Here is a 23,933-nt window from a genome sequence, read left to right on the forward strand (position 1 = left end):
AATATAGAAGGAAAACACTCCGTGCCGAGCAAATGTGTCCGTACATGTCAGGTGTCCGCTCACGCCGGGGGCCGTACATTGCAGGGACTGCTGTATCTCTTTTGTCTGCACGGCTTCGGTATGTCAGACCTGTTTACCCTTACGATTTTGGCGTAATTTATTACGATTTTCTGCAAAAAATACGCCATTCCGCTATCCGTGTCAAGACTACGATTTTCATAAATAAAATAAAAATTAAAAAGATTAATTATTTTTATTTTTATTTTTTTTTTTTATTAATTCACATGTTTGGCATTGTTTTTTTCAATGGCAAAATGGGGTGAAAAAGCACAGGACTGACCAGAGATCATGTCTGTCTGATGATTCTAGTGGTGAAGTCTCGCCCTCACTCATTCGGCAAGCGCAAGTACAGTAGAGAAGCGCTTGACACACTGAAAAAGGCCTACTACGAGCAAAAGAAAAAGAATCAGTGATGCATGTGCTTTTGATGTGATCTTCTTTGAAATTATGATGACTACAAAAATTGACTGATGTGTTTTGTTTGTGAATGATGGATATATGTGCATGATTGCGTTTCGCAGACACAGTTGTCATGTGCGTTGTAATTGGCGACGAATGCTGGATGATTACTATTTTTGTGCCAGGATTACTATTTTTGGGGCTGAGCATTACTCCAAAACACTTATGGGGGTAAACAGGTTTGGTATGTTACCTTTGTACGTCAGCCCTTCACGTGATACTCAAGAATTTCCACACTACATTAACATACACAACTGACAGACCTCAATAATATGTTATTCTCATACAAGTATTTTTTAACTAAGAATATTCGCTTGAATTCCATTCGAAAGGTAGTAATTAAGAATGACCTAAAGTGTCCAAAACAGCTCTGGAAAAAGAAAAAAAAAGTTTTGAGTTCTCCTGTTGTATTTTATTTCCAGACATATGATATCGGACAGTATGTGGTGGAAGTCCAAGAGCAGTTTGAAGACCGACCGACTGAATACGGCATGATGGTCCACAATGAGAAGGGCGTCAAGGCACAGGATTCAACAAGGTCAGTGCTCTGTGTTACCACGCTAATGTTGTTCTTAGACTGGTACATGTATTATTAAATGTACAGATCTCTGTTGTTTGTGATATTTAGTTTTCTACTCAGAGGTTAATTGCACTCATTGCACAATTTTGTGTAGGTATTGTATTGTAGCGGGAGAGCCCTACTAGCTCAGTTGCAGGTACTCAGTGACCCCACCTTCCTTTTGTCTCTCAGCGTTGAATTTAAATGCTGTGTGTTCTGCTTGTTCGTTTTGTCCCTCAGCGTTGAATTTAAATGCTGTGTGTTCTGCTTGTTCGTTTTGTCTCTCAGCGTTGGATTTGAATGCTGTGTGTCCTGCTTGTTCGTTTTTTCTCTCAGCGTTGAATTTAAATGCTGTGTGTTCTGCTTGTTCGTTTTGTCTCTCAGCGTTGAATTTAAATGCTGTGTGTTCTGCTTGTTCGTTTTGTCCCTCAGCGTCGTATTTAAATGCTGAAAGTTTGCTCGTTCGTTCGTCTCTCCGCGTTGTGAACGCCGTTTGCATGTTCGTTCCGTCTTTCAGTGTTGAGTATACGTGTTGTTGCCGTGTCTGTCTTGTGTGTGAAACAGAGCAGGAATGATATAAGCTTACACAAGAAAAGAGCCGTAGGTGCTAGTTACTGATCGGACTGAGTTGGGGGTAAACACTAGGTAAAGTTAAGGATAGTTTGGTGCTTTGTTTGATGGGTTTGTTACTTGCTTTTCATGTATTATAGTGTTAATAAAACCTTGTAACTGTTCTCTATGAGTTATGGTGAACATCACTGTACGTACGAGAGGTGAGCGTGAACATGCGTGTGTCGGTGAAAGAACGTAAGTGTGCGAGCTTGCTTTGTGTCATGTATTGTGACTTCTGCCTCTCCTTGACTGTTGTCCTTAGGCCTAAAAAAAAAATAGGTGTGGTTACGGTAACCCGACCTACCCTATTTTTAGGGGCTGATCCTATAACTTTTTATTACATTTGTCAAAAAATAAAAAATAAAATAAAAAAAAACGAGTGCAAAAAACGCAATGAAAGCGAAAGCGCCCGTGTCGCACACTTATTTCCCTGTCAAGTAGGTTTAATTTGTACACATTAGAAAAAAAAGTTAAAAAAAAAAAAGTGATTGCCTACCTACCTACCCTATTTTTTTTGGCTATGTTACCGTAACCACACCTATTTTTTTTTTTGGCCTTATGTGTTGTTAAAACTACGTGGCAAGTTCTAACATCCAAAACACACATCACAATATTTATGTAACACACAGTCTAGATTACTAAGAAACACACAGGGTTTCCTCTGAATACCGAGGTCGGCTAGTATTGTAGGCACATGTATTGAACACAACGCGAGGCATAGACTAAACTGATTGTGCAACTACATTACATAGGGCTAGAGTAAAGGAAGATAAATAGTTGCTCTCCTCGGCAATCTTCAGCCTCCCCCTGAGAACAAATAATGAGGATACGGACCCTCTCTAGGGCTCCGGTTACAAATTGGTGCCGTGAACCAGGATTTTTTGTGTTTCCGTTTCAAAATCATCCCGTGACAGTAGGATTTTGTTAGTGTCTAGGTTACAAAAGAGGTGTTTTGCGATTGTTAGAGTTTTGCAGAAGCGTTTTCATTACGTACAGTTGTGTTTTGTGTGTTCTTGTGACTTGGCAAGATGGGTGCTGTTTTAGGCTTTCTTAGGCTTTCGGTGCCAAGTTGGTTGACGCAGAACAGTAGAGTTCCAAAACGGGTGAAAAGAAGTTCGAAACGTAGTGTTTCTTACTCTTCTAGTAGTAGTGATGAAGAAAGCTCGTCCAGCAGCTGCAATAGTCGCTGTTCGAGAAAAAGGTCAAATGTGAGGCAAAGGGCAAATAACAGGTCTTCTTTCAACAACACATTTCTGAACAACAGTTCGTCTCGCAGCTGGAAAGAAAGGTTGCGTTCACAGGCACAAAAATTGATTTGAAAGATTGGCTCTGCCACTTTGAAACTTGCTCAAGATGGAACGGCTGGGACTACACCGAGAAGGGGGTGAACCTTGCTATGCTGCTCAGGGGAAACGCACAGCAGGTGCTGCAAGAACTTGGCTTTGATGAGTTGGAGGACTATGACACAATAAAAACAGCCCTGGGGCGAAGATTTGATCCCGCCGAGAAGGAAAACCTCCGGCGTGTAGAATTCAGGTCTAGATTCAAAAAGAAAGAGCAGAGGGTGACTGAGTATGGGTTCGCTCTAAATCGAATTGCGTCCAGTGCATACCCGAGAATGCCCCATGAGGCAAGGGAAACAATTGTAATTGACCAATTTGTCGGCGGTCTCCCTTCAAAAGACCTGAGAAGGCACGTACAATTTAACCACCCCTCCTTGATACATGAAGCCAATACATTAGCCAGCAAGTTCGAGTCCTTCGATAACACTAACAGGTTTGATGGGAGAAAACCAGAAAACCAAGAAAACGTTCCTGTCAGAAACATCGCTGAACAAAGTACGAAGAATAGTAGTGAGCCGCTCGCTACCGTCTTGAAAGCTTTCACAACCATGAGCGAACAGGTAGCTGCAACCCTGGAAAAATTTGCAAAATCTGGGAAAGAGGGACACAGAGCTAGAAACACGGATTCAGTCACTTGTTCACAGGTGTGGTTTCAGGGGCCACTACTCTAGAGACTGCCCGAAACAGCGACCCAGAGACTATGGGCAAGGCACTAACGTAGACAGGTCAGGCGGTCAGGGAAACTAGCCGGGGCTGGGTCTACGGCATCGCTTCCAGACTCAGCCCGAGCGCAAACACCGGGAGATAAAGGACCGAGGGGTATTGTCCGAGCAACAGATGCCGAATCACTTATTCCTACAAGGGAGGGAGGACCGTGTTTGTGTGTTCTGTCAAAGACCGGATGTTTGTTGGTACCGGTAATATTAGAGAGAGAGAGTACGGCTATTGACTTCTTGGTAGATGGTGGTTCTGCTGCCACCGTCATTAGCACTTCAGTCTTCGAGAGAGCAGGAAGAGAGACACAGTCTAGGCTGAAAACAAGTCAGCTTAATCTTTGTACTGCTAGTGGTCAGAGTTTGAACATTTTGGGTGAAGTTACGCTATCTTTGGGGATAGGTGATGCGATTTTTTCGCACAATGTCGTTGTTGGGGACATCAGGAATTGTGAAGGCATTCTAGGGACAGATTTCATGCAGAAACATTGGTGTTTGTTGGATTTGGCACAGGGCTCCTTGAAGATAGGAGACCAGACGGTTGTGTTGAAAAGAGAAGTGACAGACACGTGTGCGAGGGTGTAGGTGTGTGACACAGTCATTGTGCCACCTAGGTCCGAGGCGTTTGTTAGAGGTTTCCTTGTTCGGTCCAGGTTTAAAGATAAAGCTGATGGATTAGTTGAAGGCCTTTCTTTATTTGGTGTTTAACGTCGTTTTCAACCATTCAAGGTTATATCGCAACGGGGAAAGGGGGGAGATGGGATAGGGGAAAGGGGGGAGATGGGATAGAGCCACTTGTTAATTGTTTCTTGTTCACAAAAGCACTAATCAAAAAATTGCTCCAGGGGCTTGCAACGTAGTACAATATATGACCTTACTGGGAGAATGCAAGTTTCCAGTACAAAGGATTTAACATTTCTTACATACTGCTTGACTAAAATCTTTACAAACATTGACTATATTCTATACAAGAAACACTTAACAAGGGTAAAAGGAGAAACAGAACCGTTAGTCGCCTCTTACGACATGCTGGGTAGCATCGGGTAAATTCTTTCTCGTCCCAACCAATATGGGACTCCCCCTAACCCGCGGGGGGTGTTGAAGGCCTAGACAGTTTCAAGGAAGAAACAAATCTCGAAGTTCCCAGGTGCTTAGTACGAGTATGTAAGGATGAGATTTTTGTTCCTGTCACCAACCTCTCAAACGAGGAAATAACAGTTAAAGCGAATGCTGTCATTGCCACTGTAGAAACTGCCGTCTCTTTGAATTCATTGTCGAAAGATGGTGAAGTAAAAGAAAAGAACGTTTCTGACAGGTTACCCGGTCACCTTGAAAGTTTGCTTACTAATGTCTCTTCAGAAGTCAGCGAGGGCATGAGAACGGAACTGAGAGATACTTTGATTGAGTTTCAAGATGTTTTCATGAGTCCAGATGGTCAGCTTGGTAGAACTACAAAAGTGCGTCATACGATTGATACTGGAGAAAATAGGCCTGTGAGGTTGCCCCCTAGACGTCTGCCTATAGCACAGAAAGAGATGGTTGACAGAGAGTTAGAGAAGATGTTGAAAGAAGATGTCATAGAGCCTAATGACAGTCTGTGGGCAGCCAATGTTGTTTTGGTTAGAAAGAAAGATGGGTCTGTCAGGTTCTGTGTTGATTACAGGAAACTGAATGAACTAACAAGGAAAGACGCTTATCCACTATCGCACATAGGAGATTCGCTCGACGCTTTGTCTGGGTCGCGTTGGTTTTCAACTTTAGACTTAGCCCAAGGTTTCTTCCAGGTAGAGATGGATGAAAGAGATAAACAGAAGACTGCCTTTGCAACGCACAAGGGCCTCTATCAGTTCAAGGTTATGCCGTTCGGGCTCTGCAATAGTCCTGCGACATTTGAAAGGCTAATGGAGTTAGTTCTTAGTGGTATTTTGTTTGAAAGGTGTCTAGTCTACATTGATGATGTCATTTGTCTAGGAAAGACAGACGACAGGGCACTAGAACATCTCAGAATGGTACTGCGGAAATTCAGAGATGCAAATCTCAAGCTGAAACCCTCAAAATGTTCGTTGTTCCAAGATGAATGTACCTTTTTGGGACATACTGTGAAACGTGACGGGACGACTTGCGAGAAATCGAAAGTTGAGGCAGTAGCGAGTTGGCCTGTGCCAACTTGTGTGACAGAAGTTCGTTCGTTCTTAGGAACTACGTCGTACTACAGAAAGTACATTTCTGGCTTTGCTGAAATAGCAAGCCCGTTGACAAATTTGACAAAGAAGAATCAGAAATTCGTGTGGTGTGAGAAGTGTCAGAAAGCTTTTGAAAGATTGAAGCAAGCATCAGTTTCTGCCCCCGTGTTGGCGTACCCTACTAGGGAAGGCAAATTTGTGCTCGACACTGATGCTAGTGCAACCGCGATCGGCGCGGTTCTGTCACAGATTCAAGATGGGGAAGAGAAAGTCATTGCTTACGCAAGTTCTGCTTTGAGCAAATTGCTAGACAAAACCACTGTACAACATACAGAGAGCTGTTAGCTGTGGTGATATTCGTGAAACATTTTTCTCACTATCTTTGGGGAAGGCCGTTTTTGGTTCGCACAGACCATAGTTCGCTGAAGTGGTTAAAGAACTTTAAACAGTCCGAGGGGATTGTGGCTAGGTGGATAGCTTCGTTAGACACCTAGGATTTCCAGATAGAGCACAGGAAAGGTGTTGCGCATGGGAACGCTGACGGATTGTCGAGAATTCCGCGGAAGCGTTGTCAGAGAGAAGAGTGCAGTCAGTGTAATCAGAAACCAGTGAGGGTAGTGACTCGTAGTGATGCGAGGGACCGGAACTTAGCTGACAGGGGTTTAGCCGGCGTTACGCAAAGAAACTTTGGCTCGCCGCAAGGCGAGAAAGTTCCGTTGGTTGACCCTGAGGTCGTAAGTGAAGACGAAACTACTCAGTGGGGGAGGGATGTACTGGTCAGGGCAGATAAGGCGGAAGAGGAAACCCCGAAGTCTGTTCAGTCTTCTACATTTTGTCCTGGTGGGCAGGGAGACGGATGTGGTAGATCTCTAGTGATAGGGAAGGAACGAGTTGGCATTCAGACAGGAACTGACCCCGAGAGGTCGGGCAGTGACTCTGATAGTGTTCCTCGGTTACCAATTAGGTCTAGGCCCTGTAGGAGTAATTGGTTTTCTGTATGGTCTCATGAGGAGATGGTTATGCTCCAACAGGGGGATCAAGTGACAAGCATTCTGTTAGCTCTGAAGAAGAGAGAAGACAAGCCTCCAAAGAACGAAGTTTCACAATACAGCTCGGCTATCAGAACGCTCATAGCTCAGTGGGAAAACCTGAGGGTAGTGGATGGGTTGTTGTACGTTGTGTCAGAGGATAAACTTACAAAGCAAGAGACATTTCTGTTGGTTGCCCCAGCTGGAGTTAGACAGAAAGTGTTGACGATGTCGCATGACGATAAGACCGCTGGTCACCTTGGTCGTGACAGAACACTAGCAAGCGTGAAGCATCACGTGTACAGGCCAGGTATGGCAGAGGATGTTGCTAGGTGGTGTAGACATTGTGACATGTGTACTGGCCAGGTATGGCAGAGGACGTTGCTAGGTGGTGTAGACATTGTGACATGTGTACTGGCCAGGTATGGCAGAGGACGTTGCTAGGTGGTGTAGACATTGTGACATGTGTGCACGAAGAAAACCAGGTCCAGGTAGAGCCAAGCTTCCTATGCGACATGTGAACGTGGGGATGCCTTTAGAAAGCCGGATAGCTATTGACATTATGGGTCCCTTACCTATGTCTCATGATGGGTACGAGTACATTATGGTGGTAGAGGATTACTACACCAAGTACGCAGAAGCATACTGTTTGGTCGATCACACCGCCCGGTCCGTAGGAGACAAACTTCTCACAGAGTTCATCTGCAGATTTGGAGTACCTTTGACAATCCATACGGATCAAGGGAGGGAGTTTGAGTCTCATTTGTTCCAGCACTTGTGCACAGCGCTAGGGGCAGATAAAACTCGAACCACTCCTTATCATCCACAAAGCGATGGGATGGTCGAAAGACAAAACCGTACTATACAGCAGATGCTGTCAGCTTACGTAAATGAGCAGAGGGACAACTGGAGCGACCACTTGGATTTGATTATGCTAGCATACAGGGCGGCTGTTCATCAGTCAATTAAACACAGTGTATACCAAATCTGGTCTGTTCGGTAGAGAAATCAATCTCCCCTTAACTGTAGAGCTGGGTACGTTCCCTGTGGGCGACGTGCCTCTGTGTCCAGTCGAGTATGTGGAGTGGATAAAGAACACCTTAGAAAAGGTATTCTGTTTTGTACGGGAACAGTCAGAAGTTAGCGTACAGAAACAGAAACACTATCATGACCAGAACTGTAAACTCAGGGAGATAGAACCAGGAGATTGGGTCTGGAGATGGTACCCGCCAAAAGCTAAGCAAAAACTTGGCCTGGGCTGGACGGGGCCCTACAGAGTTGTAAAAAGGGTTGGTGAAAGTGCTGTTAAAATTGAGGGATTTGGGAAGACGCTAGTAATTCATATCAACGACAATAAACCTTATGAGGCGAGGAATTTGCCAGAGTGGGAGTGACGAGCAAGAAAGCAGTGAGGACGAGAGTGAGAATGAGAGTGAGAATGAGAGTGAATGGAGTGGGAAGAGTGACGGGGAACGGCCTATCATCAACACTAGGGCGGGAAGGACAGTCAGACCCCCTAACCGGTATTCCCCCTCATAACCACCTTCGCCATTGTCATCATTACCATCCTCATACATTTTTGCAGTGGCAGAACTCGTAATTACAGAAGCCGAGCTAGACTGCAGAAACCTCCACAAAAAGTTTCAATGCGGCGAGTGCGAGCTATGGCTGACCACTGGGTGTCAACTGCGGCGGCACCAGAGGCGACATCACCAGGGTGGCACCAGGCCGAAAGGTGTGGTCGCTACCCTGCCAGCGTCCAAGGCTGCCCATACAACTAAACCCGGAGAGAAGGACGAGGCCCCAACCACACCCCAAGAGGATAGTCCACCTGTGTCCCGGACCCCAAGCCCCGATGTCGGCCTACCCACTTCCCCGTGCGTGGTTGAAGACGACGTCCTGACCTGCGCTGACTTTTTGCTGGAGGAACTCCTCGACGAGTTCGATGTGTCACCACCAGAGCCGTCTCCAGCGAGGGGAAGCCAGAATATTGTATGGTGAATTTAATAATACGCGTTAGAAGGGTGCAGTCGAAGGCTCTTTTGACGACCCTACCTCTTCGTTACAACTGTGGTAAAAGCGTAGTTCAAGTTTCGGTTGTGAGTCATGCAAGATGTTCAGGAATAAGTATATGGTGTACTCAATGCGATTTTGTACATTTTTTCAATTGTGTCACGTTCTGGAGACACTTATGCCATTAAACCTAAGCGGGGTTTGTCATGAACTGTCGATGGTTTAAAGAGCAGTTCTCAGCATGTGGGTTTGAAATAGACAAATGGGTTTCGACTTTCATTCTGTTGTTGCCACTCATAAGTGGAACTGATCAAGATTGGATTTTTGCTGTAGTTGTGTTTGGGTTGTTTTCCCATGGATATACAGCATTGTCTGATTGTCAAAATATTGTCTAATAAAAACTGGTTCGATTGTTGTTGATGTTACTGTGTTTAAACATGACTGTATTATTTTGATTTTTGTCGATGCATTTACTGATGTCTAGTCATTTGTTTTTGATTAATGTGAGGGCACATTAGGTCTAAGGAGGGGGGAGTGTAGCGGGAGAGCCCTACTAGCTCAGAGTTGCAGGTACTCAGTGACCCCACCTTCCTTCTGGTTACCACCACCTTTCCTGTAGATACCCCCATCCCCTCCCTTACAGCCAGCCCACAGCGATCACAGAGGATACTGAGTCTTTGAGAGAGTATAAAAGAGGCCGGCTCTGCGAGTCTCGTCAGTCAGCGCTGAATAAGTGCTTGCTCTCTTTCCCTCGTCCCTTTCTCTCTCTCTTAATAATAATAATAATAATAATAAGAACATTTATATAGCGCTAAATCAAAAACTTTCGTTAAAAAGGCTTGCTCTAAGCGCTTGACATCTAAACTAAAAACGTCATTCACACTCTTTACAATGATGTACAAGAACTTCATAAGTGTGTACTCTCTATCACTTTCATCTGTCTCTGTTTCGTTGTTCGTTTTGTCTCTCAGCGTTGAATTTAAATGCTGTGTGTTCTGCTTGTTCGTTTTGTCTCTCAGCGTTGAATTTAAATGCTGTGTGTTCTGCTTGTTCGTTTTGTCTCTCAGCGTTGAATTTAAATGCTGTGTGTTCTGCTTGTTCGTTTTGTCTCTCAGCGTTGAATTTAAATGCTGTGTGTTCTGCTTGTTCGTTTTGTCTCTCAGCGTTGAATTTAAATGCTGTGTGTTCTGCTTGTTCGTTTTGTCTCTCAGCGTTGAATTTAAATGCTGTGTGTTCTGCTTGTTCGTTTTGTCCCTCAGCGTCGTATTTAAATGCTGAACGTTTGCTTGTTCGTTCGTCTCTTTGCGTTGTGAACGCCGTTTGCATGTTCGTTCCGTCTTTCAGTGTTGAGTATACGTGTTGTTGCCGTGTCTGTCTTGTGTGTGAAACAGAGCAGGAATGATATAAGCTTACACAAGAAAAGAGCCGTAGGTGCTAGTTACTGATCGGACTGAGTTGGGGGTAAACGCTAGGTAAAGTTAAGGATAGTTTGGTGCTTTGTTTGATGGGTTTGTTACTTGCTTTTCATGTATTATAGTGTAAATAAAACCTTGTAACTGTTCTCTATGAGTTGTGGTGAACATCACTGTACGTACGAGAGGTGAGCGTGAACATGCGTGTGTCGGTGAAAGAACGTAAGTGTGCGAGCTTGCTTTGTGTCATGTATTGTGACTTCTGCCTCTCCTTGACTGTTGTCCTGTAAACATGTGTTGTTAAAACTGTACGTGGCAAGTTCTAACATCCAAAACACACATCACAATATTTATGTAACACACAGTCTAGATTACTAAGAAACACACAGGGTTTCCTCTGAATACCGAGGTCGGCTAGTATTGTAGGCACATGACGTATTGAACACAACGCGAGGCATAGACTAAACTGATTGTGCAACTACATTACATAGGGCTAGAGTAAAGGAAGATAAATAGTTGCTCTCCTCGGCAATCTTCAGCCTCCCCCTGAGAACAAATAATGAGGATATGGACCCTCTCTAGGGCTCCGGTTACAGTATTTTTCAGGTGTCATGCACATTTTAGGCATATCAATGCACAAAATGGGTCTTTTTTGTGTGCATCAACCCACACATATATATCTTAAAGTATCCACTCTTGATCACTTTCTTTTATTTGAGTCTTGCCTTGCTAGTACAGTTGAACCTTTCCTAGGAACCACCATTTGAAAGAGGATCCGCGACAAGTTTTTCTTCGATATAATTCAACTTTCAATAGCTTTTTGTCGGTCCATTTAAATTAGTAGTTGTTATGGACTGGTTCAACTGCGTTATGAGCTCTAATGCATTGTCATGCAATGCTGTGCCTTCATTCTTCTGCAGCATTTTCCTGGTGGACCATGCCTGGACGTTTGAGCTGAAGGACGCTCGTGGACACCTAGCGGCCGTTCCCAGTCTGCTGCAGCGAATGTGTCAGCTGATGACCGTGGACTATGACTCCACAGAGACACAGCAAGCCATTGATTTGGTGATGAGGCGTATCTGGAAGTATGTCAGATGCAATGTTTGTGTGTGTCACTGTGTGTGTGTGGGTGTAGGTTTGTGTGTCACTGTGTGCGTGATTGTGTGTGTGTAGGTGTGTATGTCAGTGTGTGTGTGATTGAGTGTGTGTGTTAAGGGAGAGTTAGTTAGCGAAAGGTTGGTGTATGTTGGGTGGGGGGAGAGTGGTGGGATTGTGTGTGAGAGTGTGTGAGAGAGTGTATGTGTGTGCTTGTGTGTGTGTGTGTGCTTGTCTGTGTGTGTGTGCTTGTCTGTGTGTCTGGCATCTTAAAAGTATGTTTTCTGAATTGGTTTATACTTCATTTTGTTGGTGAATGTGTGTGCAAGTTTGTGTGTTAATTAGTCTTTAGGCATGTGAACTATCTTTGTTTTGGGGAAAGGTACATATTTTAGAATCAATTTACTCTTTGTTAATGTATGTGGGAATGAATATTTCTGGCAAATGATGATATGTTATGTCTTACTAAGTGTTTTCTGTTGTTTTGTTTCAGATATGTGCAGACATACAAGATTCGAACGGCTGATATGGTAAGTTGAAATCAAAACCCACAATCTTGAAAGGGGGGTTGGGTTTGGGATGTAGCTCAGTCGGTAGCGCGCTGGATTTGTATCCAGTTGGCCGCTGTCAGCGTGAGTTCGTCCCCACGTTCGGCGAGAGATTTATTTCTCAGAGTCAACTTTGTGTGCAGACTCTCCTCGGTGTCCAAACACCCCCCCGTGTGTACACGCAAGCACAAGACCAAGTGCGCACGAAAAAGATCCTGTAATCCATGTCAGAGTTCGGTGGGTTATAGAAACACGAAAATACCCAGCATGCTTCCTCCGAAAACGGCGTATGGCTGCCTAAATGGCGGGGTAAAAAACGGTCATACACGTAAAATTCCACTCATGCAAAAAACACGAGTGTACGTGGGAGTTTCAGCCCAGGAACGCAGAAGAAGAAAAGGGGGGTTAATTTACAGAAGTTATGAACAGAAAAATCTGTAAAAGTAAGGTCGTAAAAAAGAGGAAGTCTCACATGGAGGGGGGGGGGGGGGGTCTTAAGGGGGGGGGGGGGGGGGGGGTCTTAAAGGGGGGGGGGGGGGGGGGTCCACTGTATTCCTCAATGGGGGCCTGGTAACTCAATTGGTAGAGCACTGGACTTGTGATCGGAAGGTCGCAGGTTCGAATTCGGGCCGGGACGGACACGGGTCAACTTTATGTGAAGACCCAGAGACGGAAGCCATATCCCACCATATGTCGCCACAATGGCACGTAAAAGACGTCGGTCATTCTGCCATAAGTGCAGATGGCTGATACCACCTAAACACACATACACTTGTGTATCTTATCAAAAGCCGTGAGGGCGTAAAAACTCGAATGATCATATAACCCATATCATGTCCTTAATAGGTGAAATATTTAGCCTGTAGGACATTAAGCATTCTCTCTTTCCTTTTATTCCTCAATCTGTGGAACCATTGCAGGATGCCAATGAAGCCTTGCCAGTGTGGTACATGATGGATGAGGTGGGGTGTAAGTTGCGACACAGCGACGAACCCAACTGCAAGATGGTACCCTTCACCACCCTACAGTGCACGTACTCCCTGCTGTGGCCGCTCAGAGACATCAGTAAAGATGGTGAGTGACACTGGGTGTTGGAAATATAAAAAATAAAAATAAACGCAAGAAAGGTAAGTTTATTGAATGTTCAATAGACGTTTTCCAAAAATAACTCGTCAGGATTTTTCAGTGGTCTGGTAGAGTAAGAGCCCCTATACCTATGGTCCATGCTTTTGATCGGCTGTATCCTGCAATCGGGGCGAACAACTAACTCTGATGTGTATGCTATGCAGCGTCCGCTAAAAAGGATAAATTTCAAAACAATGTCACGGCGTATGTTGTCTGTTTTGTGTTGGTATCGTTTTCTGTTTTCTCTAAAAGGTGTCAGTTTTTAAAAATTATTATTTGACCATTTAAAAAATTTAATTCACTGTAAAGATACTTACAAAGTAACCTTTTCTTGCAGAGGAACTGACAGTGAACCGTGTGTACGCCTTAAATGCTAGCGACCCCTTGGTTTACGAAGCTCGTGCTCAGCCCTGGGCTCCTACTGACATGACCCGCATCCCCTTCACACAGACAGAACCATCTGCTGAGTACTTTGAGGTGAGCTTATTTTTGACAGACTAACATTGTGGCTTAGGGATTAGTGTGAGGTCTTTGTTTCCAGGTTTGATTCCTGGTCAGGACGGAAACAACTTTTCACAGAAACTCACTCGGACTAAAGGCAGAAACTTCAAGGTTTTCTATTGGCGAGAACTACAACTGTGATATGATTTCTTATTATTAAAGGTCTGAAAAACAAGAATGAAGGCAATAATATTTGTCAGGAAACCCTCTGAAGCAATAACTAAAGGGGCACAACCCTGCTTTCACGCTTTTAGTGCAGGAACTTTTAGAACTGGGTATAGGGGCAAGCATAGACACACTGAATGCGGGAGGATGGGGGACATCCCTCCCATAAAAAGCCACCTGCGATGTAGGGACAGATTAACAAATGCTCAAGGGTGTTTATGAGACAGAGTGCTGTTCCACTGAATACGGAATGTGATAAATCAGGTCTCTGTATGCAGTGGAACCCCCTTTTTAAGAACTCCCAAGATCTGACAAAATTAGGTCTTAAAAAGGAGGGAGTCTTAAATTGGGGGTAAATTTGCAGAGGTTTTTAATAGAAAGTCTGTGACAACAGGGTCTTAAAAGGGAGGGAGTCTTAAATTGGGGGGTCTTAAAAAGGAGGTTCCACTGTATTTCTCTTTTGATACTGTGCAGAAATTCAGATCAGCGGAAACGTTGCCCGACCCAAACTTGATGTACAAGCCACTCCCTAAGGATGGCAAGTTGAGGGTGTTTGTCAGCTACCAGAACTTCAAAGACTTTCTGACAGACGACAGGTTCATGATGGTGGAGTCGCCAGAAGAGTCTGACATTGTGTGGATTTGCCAGTCTTTTAAGGACTTTGAGTGAGTGTTGGGGGAGACTTGTAAATTAAGAAGCATTACTTTTGTTTCAATTTTTTGAGTCACTTGAGAAAAAGTGACTCTATGTAATCGGTCAGTGTTAGTCTGTCCGGCCGGCCGTCCGGCCGGCTGTCCGGCCGGCCGTCCGGCCGGCCGTCCGTAGACACCACCTTAACGTTGGACTTTTCTCGGAAACTATCAAAGCGATCGGGCTCATATTTTGTTTAGTCGTGACCTCCAATGACCTCTACACTTTAACGATGGTTTCGTTGACCTTTGACCTTTTTCAAGGTCACAGGTCAGCGTCAAAGGAAAAATTAGACATTTTATATCTTTGACAAAGTTCATCGGATGTGATTGAAACTTTGTAGGATTATTCTTTACATCAAAGTATTTACATCTGTAGCCTTTTACGAACGTTATCAGAAAAACAAGGGAGATAACTAGCCTTTTCTGTTCGGCAACACACAACTTAACGTTGGGCTTTTCTCGGAAACTATAAAAGTGACCGGGCTCAAATTTTATGTGAACGTGACTCATTGTGTTGTGAATAGCAATTTCTTCCTGTCCATCTGATGCCTCATATAATATTCAGAACTGCGAAAGTGACTCGATCGAGCGTTTGCTCTTCTTGTTTTCATATTGATTTATACCTGCAAATGAGGGGTCTGGTATCTCAGTTGGTAGAGCACTGAACTTGTGACCCTTGTGTCACAGGTTTGAATCCAGGCCGAGACGGATAGGGTCAACTTTATGTGATTACTTAGAGACAGCATCTGGTTTTTGTTTTTGTTTTTGATTTGCAAGCAAATAATTATGAAAAGATATCTTCAAACAGTCGGTCATTTGAAAAGTTAGAATATTTTTTTTTCTGCTTCTTATACTTATGTAGGCCAACATATTTGTAAGCATAACATGATAAAGTTTCAAAATGTATGATTGTTAAAGTGATCAACTACATCTCTCCCTTGCAGAGAGTTAAGCATAAACCACCCAGGTCGCCACATCAACCAGTTTCCCTGTGAGATGGTGCTGACAGTCAAAGACCTAGTGGCCGTTGTTGGTCGACGAGCTGCCAAACAGTCTTCATCTGACCCCCTTCAGCTTGGACCAAAATGGCTGCCTGTGACCTTCAACCTGGAAACGGAGCTGCCCCAGTTTGTTTCGTACTATCAGACACGAGAGAAAAGGTTAGATCTGTCACACACTCAGAGTTAACCTTTTTGTGACACTAATCGTTTCAAAGAACTCACTGATGTTGTGTGAGTGGCCGTTATTCAGGCCGCAAACATGTCTTCCTCTTCCATCATTTTGCAGAGTTGATGATTTTGATTTGCACATTTTTGCTTTGCACTTAGTCATAAACACTTATGAACTATGTACAATGTTTCACTAAGTATGTATTCATGTAGTAGTAGTTATTATAGTAGATTTAGTCCCTCTTTAGGGCGAGGGCCAGATGCCAAAAGGTATACCTATGCTTATTCTGTTACCCTCGTAAAATAAAGAATTGTCATTGTGATTGCCTCTCCCTCTCAGAAAATCTGAAAAAGCAAGGATATTAGAAGAGGGAAGTCTTTAATATGGAATGGGGGGGGGGGGGGGGTATGTGGTCTTTAAAGGGGGGTAGGGGGGGGGTGGTTCCACAGTATTGACAATTGTATTGTGGTACATGTATTCACATGCAGTAAACTGTGTTCTTACAGTGGTGTGGACAACACCTGGATCTGCAAACCGTGGAACCTGGCGCGTGGCATGGACATCACAATCACCGATGATCTCAACTGTATCGCCAGGCTGCCGGAAACTGGGCCAAAGGTAGGATGTCAGTTGTGAGGCAAACACAAATTGCGTAATGGGTCTTTCTTCTGCTGTCAGAAGCAGGGGTCTGTTCGTGATGAATGAACAGAAATCATCGCCTTCTTTGCCTGTAAAGACTAGACTATTGTAACAACAAATTGATTTGCGTGTGTCTACACTTCTACACTTGCACATGCATGTGCACAGGCATGAACACGCACATAAACAAATACGAACCAGAAAGCAAGGAAACAAACAAATCTGCACAAAACATTGGGCAGATGTTTAGGGAGAGAAGAGAATGCTATCAAAAGGAGTGAGAATTAAGTCTTGCTCATATTCCATTCAGGTAGAATATTTTTAATGTTTTTATTTATTTATTGGATTATTTATTTATCTATTTATTTATCTATTTATTTATTTATTTATTTACTGGACAATGAATGAGTTTTTTGCAACATTTTGGTTGTCTTCATTGACATTTGCAAGACTCGTATTCTAGCATTTTGTCACATCCACCTCAACCTTGTACTGTACTTCATTCACACAGGTTGCATGCAAGTACGTTGAGGACCCAGTGTTGTTTGAGCGTCCTGAGGTCGGAAAGGTCAAATTTGACATCCGCTATATCGTCTTGCTGCGCTCAGCACAACCTCTGAAGCTCTACGCCTACAAAGTCTTCTGGCTGCGATTCGCTAACATGTGAGTGACCTCTGGTTGCAACATCTATTTGACGCAGAACAGAAACCTATACAAATCAGAATTGGCGCGCAAACGGATGAAAATTTGATTTATCTTCAGGTTTTCTCCTGATACGTTAAGTGTCAAGGGGATGATAACCAAATTTAAACAAAGACTTAAATTGTATTGTGTGACTGCCAGTCTTTTTGTCTGTATGTGTCTGTGTTACTGATTTGAAAAAAAAAAAAAATTGATTTATTATTTATTTTTAGAGTGTTTTCTTCAATTGCTTTTCAAACACAACCTGAATCTTATTCCCTCATGATTTTAGCAGTATCTAAACTGAATCAAAATACAAGAAAGGTTACTCATTTGAACAGCAAATGATTCACAAATAGAAACATTCACTAGTATGTCGACCAAGCAGTTGTTGAATTTAACGGACAAAAAATAATGAGACAATGTATAGAAAAATGACTTGGCTGAGTTTAGTGTTGATTGTATCAAAGTTAATGGGTTTTTTTCAGTGCCTATTCACTGGACCACTTTCACGAGTATGAGAAGCATTTCACAGTGATGAATTACATTCCTACAGAGCTGAAACAGGTGAGCACACAATTTGTCAAAGAACACAGTTGTTTGAGGCAGCTGTTTCGAGAAAAAGCAAAACAACAATCAAACAAATGTACTTTGTTTGTTTGTTTGCTTAACACCCAGCCGACCACGAAGGGCCATATCAGGGCGGTGCTGCTTTGACATATAACGTGCGCCACACACAAGACAGAAGTCGCAGCACAGGCTTCATGTCTCACCCAGTCACATTATTCTGACACCGGACCAACCAGTCCTAGCACTAACCCCATAATGCCAGACGCCAGGCGGAGCAGCCACTAGATTGCCAATTCAATCACATATTCTTACCTCAACTCACATAAATGGCATTAACTTCAGTTCATTGCTAAGATATTGAAGTAGTACTCGACCCTGGTAAGGGGGGAAGTAACTCCCTAAGAAAAACAATCCGTAGTCAAGGACGGGAGTCACCTCCCCTACCGGTAACCCGCACATGCGCGGTCCTGCTACCGGCCGTCATTCCACCCACTTCAACACTACTGCACAGACGTGTTGTTGTACTCCGGCATATTTTTGCCTTGGCCTTTCGTGGAAGGCCATTTGACCCTGGTCTTTGCGTTGCTATCTTTAGGTAAGATCGTTTCACTATCTCTTCGCTGCGCGTTGCGTTCGTTTGAGTATTTTCGCTGTTGTAATTCATCTCCACGTGCGCGTGTTCGATATTGCAAATGGCGGACAAAAACTCAAAAAGCAAGGGCAAACTTGTTTCCCTACTCTCTTCACCGGGAAAAGAGAAGGATAAAGACAAGTCTAAGTCTAAATCAAAGACGCGTGCCTCTGTGTCTTCTTCACAGCCTACTTCTTTAATTCTGGTTACTGACCCGGTGACTAAGAAGACAGAACGGGTGTCGCTCGACTCTACGTCACCGTCTCCGGTTTTCCCTACGCGGGAACGTTCTACTTCTCCTCTCTCGCGCTCGCAGACGCCACGGTCTAGCGAGTCCGTGTCGCGGGAAGAAAGCGGGAAGAAATTCTGGCTATGTTTGCCACTCTGAAACATGACCTAGTTGCCTTACATTCGGCTGAAAGGCCTGTCGCTCCCCTCCCGCCTGGCGTGGGGGGGGTGGCTTCTCTTTCTAGGCTGCGGCCGTCCGCGACGATCACGTCGGCTGATCTCGGGCCGGATTTTTCTGGTTCGGTTGCGGATTCCCCTGCCTTTTCAGGGGGGTTCGCGGCCTTAGCGCCGCCCGGTTCCAGCGCTTCGGCGTTGGGCGGCGTTTGTGGGAGTCCCCATCTTTTTGGGGGCTCACACTTGCCTGCGGGCCCGGGTTACGCTCTTGCGTCGCCGGGTTCGCAGACGGCTCCTCCCCGGCAGTACACCGTCCATCACGTGGCGGGTGCGCTAGGGAGCGGCGTAGCGCGCCAGCCTGCCCCCCTGGGATCAGTTTCGGCTGTCCCGGCCTCTGGGGGGCAGGCAGCAGCGTCTTGTTTGCCCAGCTCTGGCCTACAAGATTCTGTCGGCGGTCATCGACCTGTAGCTCTTGGTTCGGCTGCCGCCGTTCCTGGTTGGAGTTCGCAGGGGGTAGGCTCCTCTGGTTGCCCCTCGGGGCTTCCGGTCGGGCCTGCCCGCGGATTGTCGTCCTCGACTTCCGGTTGTGCTGTGGCAGGCACTTCCGGTGGAGGACAGCGGGCTAGTGGTTCCGGTGGCAGTGTCCCTGCTATCCCGTCCCTGGTTACGCATCGACTTCCGGCCCCGACTTCCGGTTCCGCCGCGGCGGTTCCGGTTGTCGGCGGTGCTGTTGGTGGACAGTTTGCGGCGCTTCCGTCTATTGTTCAACCGACTCTAGCCACTTCCGCTTCCGTGGACGGGTGGGTTTCCGGTTTACCGGACCCTCCTTCTGATGGAGATCAGGAAGGTTTTGGAGAGGAACAGGAAGGGGATGAGGATTGCTCTGAATCTGTTACCCCTTTACGGATTCCCAATAAACTGGGCCCTACTCTGGAGTTGGCTGCGGAGATAACCTCACGGTATTTCCCTGAGGGTGTCTCCGCCGATTCTACTGTGGTCGCACCCCCTCCTTCTGCTTTGGCAGATTTTGCGGGCGCGGGGGACACGAAGGCGAAGTTCCGGTTCATTGAATCTCCTTCCGTCCCTTTTGTGATGGCTCAGGTGTTGGCGGACGCTAACACACCCTACCCTCTCTTGGCTGCTCATGGAGAAGCCCCCCCGTCTGCTCAGCCTTGGCTAGCCTCGGTTCAGGCAGGCGGCGGCCTCCCAGCTAATTCAAGAAGATCGCGGCTGCCTAGCAGGCCACATTCTCTTCTCTCCTCGTTTTCGCTGCCCACAGCTCCACTTCCGGTGACTCCGGAACTGGCTCGCTTACGGCAGGACGGTTATAGCCGAGATAGGACTGCCGTGTGTACGGAACAGAGTCTACTCGGGCTGGAGGAGAGCGGGCGTTCTTCCCTCGAACTGACCTCCTTAGCGGAAACGCTCATTCGGTCTCTCACGAGAGCCATCGCTTCGTCCATCGAACCTTTTAGGTTCCGTGACGATGCCATTGAGGCTGATGCTGCCATGCTCTTGGCGGCCCTCGCGAAGGTCACTGACAGTCAGATGACTCTCGCTGCTCGGCTCTACTCTCAGGTTGTGTTTTGGAGGCGCGAGGCTTTTCTTAACGGCTCACGCCTGACGGATAAGGCCACCATAGACTCTTTGAGAGTCTCTCCCTTCTCAGAGGGTGCGTTGCTGGGATCACGCTCTTTGGATGCCCTTCCGGCAGCAAACGGAGGAGGCTCGTGACCATCATGTGGTGCAACTGACGGAACTCGCTCTTAAGCAGCACGGTAACAAACCACGGAGTTCTGCACCAGCTGCAGGCAAGGCCTCGGGGCAGAAGTCGTCTCAGGCAGGTAGGGGTGGTTCACGTTCCCGCCCTTACCAGCGTAAACCTTCCTTTGGGAAGCGGGGGTCTGGGCGCAAGCCCAACCCCCAATGAGACCCCCCCGATCCAGTCACCCCCCCAGCCTCTACCCTTTCGGTAGCAGGCGGCCTCTCCCGGGCCCTTCCAGTGTGGCTGTCTCGGACAAGCAGCCTATGGATCATGGGGGTGATTCGATCGGGGTTCCGCCTTCCTTGGCAGGAAGGCAAGGCCCCTTTGTCCAGAGCGCCGGCCAATTTCCGGTTTCCGGCCAGCCTCGACGCTCGGGAGGCAATTCAGGCGGAAATCCTTCTCTTGCTGCAGAAGCAGGCTATAGAGGAGGTTCTCGACCACTCCTCCTTGGGTTTTTACGGAAGAATCTTCGTTGTTCCCAAGGACTTCCGGGGGGTGGCGGCCAGTCTTAGACCTCTCTCCACTGAACCGCTTTTTGCGCAAAATTCGGTTCACCATGGAAACGCCGGCGACCGTCAGGGAGGCGCTTCGCCCGGGCGACTGGGTGACGTCCGTCGACCTGACGGACGCCTACTTCCACATCCTCATGCACGAGGCGGACCGGAAGTGGTTGCGTTTTCTGTGGGGGGACCGAATCTTCCAGTTTCGAGCCCTTCCCTTCGGGCTGTCACTTGCTCCCTGGGTATTCACCATGGTGGTGCGCCAACTTTGTGCCCTCGTTCGGCAGCACGGGGTTCGGCTCAGGGCATACTTGGACGACTGGCTGATCCTTCATCAGCAGGAAGCGCTCTGCCTTCAGCATACCCAGTTTGTCCTTGCCCAGGCTCAGGATCTCGGCTTCCGAGTCAACCACACCAAGTCCGAGCTGACTCCGTCGCAGACCTTTACTTACCTTGGCATGGCGTTCGATTCACGGGAGTGGACAGTCCGTCCCACTCAACGCCGGGTGGACAAACTGCAGGCTCTTCTGTCTTCCCTGTTAGGGCTTCAGTCAGCTCCAGCCCGGACGCTTGCGTCTGTACAGGGCCAGATGGAGTCCATGTCGTCCCTTATTCCGCTAGGCAGATCCCACAAGCGCCCGTTTCAGGCGGCGCTCAGTTCAGTCTGGAATCCGACTTCACAAGGCTGGGACGTTTCAGTCCCGCTCGGGGTCTGGTTTCAGCAGACCACGCTTCAGTGGATGAACACCCCTTGGCTTCTGCAGGGAGTGCCCATAGCGCTTCCTCCTCCCTCCACGCATCTCTTTTCGGACGCGTCTCAGAAGGGTTGGGGGGCTCACGTGGACACACACACGACGTCCGGTCGGTGGTCACAAGAGCAGCGGCTTTGGCACATCAATCGCCTCGAGCTCGAGGCAGTCTTTCTGGGGCTTCAGCATTTTCTCTCCGCCCTTCAGGGCACCCATGTGTTGATTCATACCGACAACACGACAGTTGCTGCCTACCTCAACAAACAGGGCGGTTCCCGATCTCAACTGTTGTCCAGCCGAGCATGCGAGATCCTTTCTTGGTGCGCTCGCCATCAGATTCTGGTCTCGGCTCGCTACCTGCCCGGCTGCCTGAACGTCCTGGCCGACGCCCTCAGCCGGTCCTCTCAGATCCTCCACACAGAGTGGACCATCGCACATCAGGCGCTCCTCCGCCTTTGGGCGCAGGTAGAGCGACCGATGGTCGACCTCTTTGCCACGAGGTTTTCGCGTCGCCTTCCGATCTTTGTCTCCCCGTTTCCGGACCCGGAAGCGTGGAAGATCGACGCGATGACGATCAGCTGGACAGGGCTAGTGGCTTACGCCTTTCCTCCCACTCCACTCATCGGAAGGGTCCTGCGAAAAGCCGACTTAGAGCGGCCTCGTCTTCTTCTCGTGGCACGGCGCTGGCCCAGTCAGCATTGGTTCCCGGACCTCCTGCGGCTCGCCAGCGGCCCGCCAATTCCGCTCAGCCTCCGGCGAGGGGAGCTTCTACAGCCCAGGACGGGCATTCTTCACGATCGCCCCGAGTTCCTGGATCTTCACGCCTGGCGACTGTTCGGCGATCACTGAAGCGCTCAGGCGCCTCAGATCTTACTTTGGACTTAGTCCAGAAGGCTCACAGGCGTTCCACCTCCTCTGTTTATTCATCGCACTGGCTAGCTTGGACTCGATGGTGTGCAGCTAACAATGTTGTCCCGGTCGCCCCGCGGTCAATGCAGGTCGCAAACCACTTGGCATGGCTCTCCGCTCAGGGACGCGCCGCGTCCACTTTGCGCGTTCGCCGCTCAGCCATCTCGGTTACTCTTAAGCAGCTTGGTCGCTCCATCTCCCTCGGGGGAGTCATCGCGAGTGTGCTAAAGGGCGCGGCCCTCAGTTCTGCAACGGAGAGAACTTCTGTTCCGGCTTGGGACGTTCTGCTAGTACTCGAATTTCTCCGTTCTAGTGCTTTTGAACCTTTACAAGACGCTAGTCTTTCTGACCTTACGCGCAAAACTCTCATGCTCATACTGCTCGCTTCCGCGCGAAGGGGCAGCGAGATCCACGGCCTCTCAGGTTTAGACCGTGATATCACTTTTGAAAGAGACGGCTCGGTTTCACTGCGTTTCCGTCCCGATTTTCTCGCCAAAAATCAAAAACCTGACCAACTTTCACCGATCATTTCCATTCGGCCTCTTCGGGACATTTTAGCCCCCGGCGATCCGGATCTTTCTAACTGTCCGGTACGTGCGCTTAAGGCTTACTTGTTGCGTACCGCTCCGATTCGAGCATCAGCTCAGAAGTTGTTGTTTATTTCAATTAATACAGCCCGAAATAAAGACATTGCAAAAACCACGCTTACCAGATGGTCTTCCACACTTATAAGGCATGCCTATCAGTGGTGGCAGACACAAGGGGGGGGGGGCAGTCAGTCCTTCCTCTTCGATCACCTCGGACTCACGAGGCTCGAGCGTGGGCAACTTCCTTAGCTGTCCTCAAGTCTGGTAGGATGTCAGACGTCCTCAAAGCTGCATACTGGACGTCTCAAGATGTCTTCCTCAGCTACTACCTCCGGGACATTGCCAGCACTCACCCGGACGGTACCAACTGCCTCCCAGCCATGGTTGCCGCAGGCCAGATACTTCCAAGAGTTTAATGTGAGTATCCCACCGCCTTTATGTGCAATCTGCCATTTAATATCATATTCTTACTCCGAATCACATTAGCATTGAGTCACCTGAGATGCTTATCACTGAAAAACGCTTACCCGGCTAAAGAATTTAAAGGGAAGCAACCCCATCACCAAAACGAAAGTGAAAGTAGCTTTGGTAATGGGCCAGTACACCGGGAGTTACCTCCCATACGGGTGTATGCCACGTCACTTCCTCTAGGAACACGTGCCTATTATCATACGTCTTTTTCACCTCGGAGAGGACGGTTCACTTTTTGACGCTCTGTGGCTGACCTTGTGTGTTTGAGTGACACCCGCCGGCCACGTTACCCAGCTTGTCTGCTCGCCTTGCCTACAGTTTGGTGAGCTCGTTCCCGTTTGTTGTTGGTTG

At 47.1% G+C, this 23,933-nt stretch overlaps 1 protein-coding gene across 1 annotated transcript in view; it reads left to right on the forward strand.

Annotated features, from left to right (window-relative positions):
* Positions 1-23,933, forward strand: part of LOC138962800 (tubulin--tyrosine ligase-like protein 12) — a 35,287-nt gene that overhangs the window by 1,905 nt on the left and 9,449 nt on the right. The window contains exons 2-11 of the mRNA XM_070334762.1: positions 942-1,057; positions 11,303-11,467; positions 11,971-12,007; positions 12,946-13,099; positions 13,488-13,627; positions 14,291-14,481; positions 15,453-15,668; positions 16,185-16,296; positions 16,829-16,980; positions 17,487-17,565. Coding sequence (XP_070190863.1) covers positions 942-1,057; positions 11,303-11,467; positions 11,971-12,007; positions 12,946-13,099; positions 13,488-13,627; positions 14,291-14,481; positions 15,453-15,668; positions 16,185-16,296; positions 16,829-16,980; positions 17,487-17,565 — 1,362 coding nt within the window. The remainder of the gene's footprint in view (positions 1-941; positions 1,058-11,302; positions 11,468-11,970; positions 12,008-12,945; positions 13,100-13,487; positions 13,628-14,290; positions 14,482-15,452; positions 15,669-16,184; positions 16,297-16,828; positions 16,981-17,486; positions 17,566-23,933) is intronic.

Source organism: Littorina saxatilis, linkage group LG3, assembly GCF_037325665.1.
Source record: "Littorina saxatilis isolate snail1 linkage group LG3, US_GU_Lsax_2.0, whole genome shotgun sequence".
Classification (NCBI taxonomy): Eukaryota; Metazoa; Mollusca; class Gastropoda; order Littorinimorpha; family Littorinidae; genus Littorina; species Littorina saxatilis.